The sequence below is a fragment of the Myotis davidii genome, unplaced genomic scaffold, assembly GCF_000327345.1.
Source record: "Myotis davidii unplaced genomic scaffold, ASM32734v1 scaffold151, whole genome shotgun sequence".
Taxonomy (NCBI): Eukaryota; Metazoa; Chordata; class Mammalia; order Chiroptera; family Vespertilionidae; genus Myotis; species Myotis davidii.
The window spans coordinates 3,531,994-3,535,051 of record NW_006285248.1 but is presented as its reverse complement, the minus strand read 5'-3'; the positions used below and the strand labels follow the sequence as shown (position 1 = coordinate 3,535,051).

The 3,058-nt window shown below is 36.8% G+C and overlaps 1 protein-coding gene across 1 annotated transcript in view; it reads left to right on the top strand.

The window, feature by feature from the left end:
• Positions 1 to 3,058, top strand: part of SMARCA5 (SWI/SNF related, matrix associated, actin dependent regulator of chromatin, subfamily a, member 5) — a 38,150-nt gene that overhangs the window by 17,556 nt on the left and 17,536 nt on the right. The window contains exon 10 of the mRNA XM_006755962.2: positions 2,438 to 2,547. Within this exon, the coding sequence (XP_006756025.1) occupies positions 2,438 to 2,547 (110 nt within the window). The remainder of the gene's footprint in view (positions 1 to 2,437; positions 2,548 to 3,058) is intronic.

Below are 3,058 nucleotides of genomic sequence, written 5' to 3'. Positions count from 1 at the left end.
GCTCTCCAGTTCCATCCATGCCGTTGCAAATGGTAAGAGTTCCTTCCTTTTTACAGCAGCATAGTATTCCATCATGTAGATGTACCACAGTTTTCTAATCCATTCATCTACTGATGGGCACTTAGGCTGTTTCCAGATCTTGGCTATGGTGAATTGTGCTGCTATGAACATATGGGTGCATATATCCTTCCTGATTGGTGTTTCAGTTGTTTCACTTCTTATGTCAAGCTTTAATTTGCTAGAATTTCTGTACCCATGTCAGTTTTCTGGAAACATGCTAATTCCAGTCTCTATGTCTGCTTATTTTCCAGTTACATCTGGTATCCCCTTTCCTGCCTTCTTGATTAGTACCTAGCTTAAGATTCATTGATTAAGTCACCGCTGTTAAGAATACCAAAGCTGAGGCCAGCCAAGTGATGCCTGTGTATTCCATCTTTGATAACTTTGGCATTCTAACATATTAGGACTTTGCACAGGGTATTGAAATGACTAATTTACAAGTGTTTTCCCTGATACATTGTAAACAAAAAGGCAGAAAACATGTCATATTTGTTTGTTTTTTTATATACATATCATCTTATTGATTTCAGAGAGGAAGGGAGAGGGAGAGAGAGATAGAAACATCAATGATGAGAAAGAATCATTGATTGGCTGCCATCTACATGCCCCATACTGGGGATCAAGCCCACAACCAGGCCATGTGCCCTGACAGTAAATTGAACCGTGACCTCCTGGTTCATAGGTCGTTGTTCAATCACTAAGCTGATGCTGGCCGGGCTGTCTTTTTTTTAAAGTAAAGTATAGTTAGCATACAATGTAATATTAGTTTAAAGTGTACAACTTATATTCTTTGTATCTGCCTGGCTCATAGTGGATATTTGAACAGTGGGGAAAATTAAGTATGAATGTTCAGTTACTATATAAATTAATGATATGGTACTTTAAAGTTCTTGTGCACTTAAAATCATTTTGTTAGATATTCAAAGGTGATAATCTCCTATGTACCTTTGTTTTAAACATGTAAGACCTCAATTTAGATTTACCTATTTGAAGGATTATGGAGTATATATGTATACTTTGCTTTATTAAATAGACTAGAGGTCTCGTGCACTGGGGAGGTGGGGGGTCCCTGAGCCCCTCTTGCAATCTGGGACCTCTTGAGGGATGTCCATCTGCTGCGGAGACAGGAGAGGCTCCCACCACCGCCGCTGCGCTCGACAGCCGTGAACCCGGCTTCTGGCTGAGTGGCACTCCCCCTGTGGGAGCACACTGACCATCAGGGGGCAGCTCCTGCCTTGAGCATCTGCCCCCTGGTGGTCAGTACGCGTCATAGCCACCGGTTGTTCTGCCGTTCAGTTGATTTGCATATTAAGGTTTTATTATATAGGATTGGTGCTTATAGGTAAAACAGTCCCCACAACAGAATCAACTAGTTTTGCATCTCTGTTTATATTCAGAAAAGTAGTACAAAGATGCTTATCAAATCCATAAGAGGAGGTCTGGTAATGACCTTTCCACTCTCTTAATTTTTGCTCTGAAATTCCTGTGGTTTTGAAAGAGGAAATTCAGAATTTGCATGGGTATACTTAGGAATGAGATCATTCTTACTTGATGTGTCAGTTTTCTAGTACTGCAAAATATCCCACCCCCAGAAAACCTTAATAAGCATATATTTAATAATTCCAGAATTTATGGGTTGGTTGAGTGGTTTCTTTGCTGGTTTTACTTGGATTCATCCTGCTGCATTTACATGGACAATTCTGGAAGAGGGCCAGTGGGGAACATAGTGTTTTGATAAGCCAGTATAAATAGAACAAGGGAAGATACAAATAACAGGGTTTCTTTAGTTTCATATTTGACAGTTTATGAAAATGAGTTACATACAACATGGATATGTCTGTAAGCATGATGTTGAGTAAAACAAACTAGATATAAATGAATCTGTATATAAAGTTAAAAATAACAGACAAAACCAATCTACTATGCTAAAAAGTATAAAAATATTGCTTACCCTTTGGGATGAAAGGGGGGATAGTGACTGGGAAGGTTTTAAAAATTGTAACTGTAAAGACATCTTAATGTGGATCTTGCTATTTCTTAAGTAATATTAGACAATCTTTATGCAAGTAACTAGTTCTAACCTGAAACCCAGTGAATGTTGAAAACATTATCTGTAAAGCTTATTATTTTTAGTAATTTATGACACTATAACAGGATATACTCATTACATATATTAAATAATGATATTCTATTAACCTTCAGGAAATCACTAATAAATTTTTATATATTTGGAAGGGAGAAGTCCTAAAACTCACTTGATATTTAAACAGATAAGTTTCTTTTCCATGTACTTACTTAATAGGCAATTTTGAGATCCTGAAATTAAATACTTTGGTTACAGATAAGGTCATCTGTTGTTGTTTTTTATTCTTTTAAGGTTTTGCGTCCATTCCTCCTTCGTCGAATTAAGGCTGATGTTGAAAAGAGTTTGCCCCCCAAAAAGGAAGTAAAAATCTATGTGGGTCTCAGCAAAATGCAAAGGGAATGGTATGTGATACCACTATTGATTTTTCACTAATTTTCATTTGTATTTTGTTTTCCTAATTTATAACTTCCAGGAATTTCTGTTGGCTGGATTGAACTCAGCATGAAGAGTTTTCTGGTCATATAACACAGGGCTTGCCAATCAAATGTATGATACAAAGTCTTAGAACTATTGGATGATGGAATCAGGATGGGAAGTTTATGAATCTGAAAATGAAACTTGGGATTTATTAAACAGCGATACAATATAAAGTCCTAGAGTTTTTTTAAAGAGGGTGCTTTGGTTGCACAAACATGAGACACATAATTAACTTAGTAGATTGTAGATTCTGGGTCAGGGATTGCTGCTAGTCTCTGAAGTTGCAGATTATTTGTATAGATATGAGAAAAATGCAGTTCTTTATTCCATAAAGCTACATTTATTTAATTTAAAAGATTCCATTCTTTGTTGATGTCTTATTTTAGGCAGGATAAAATGTTGAAAACCTTGTAAGCTGCTGCTTCACCCACCCCC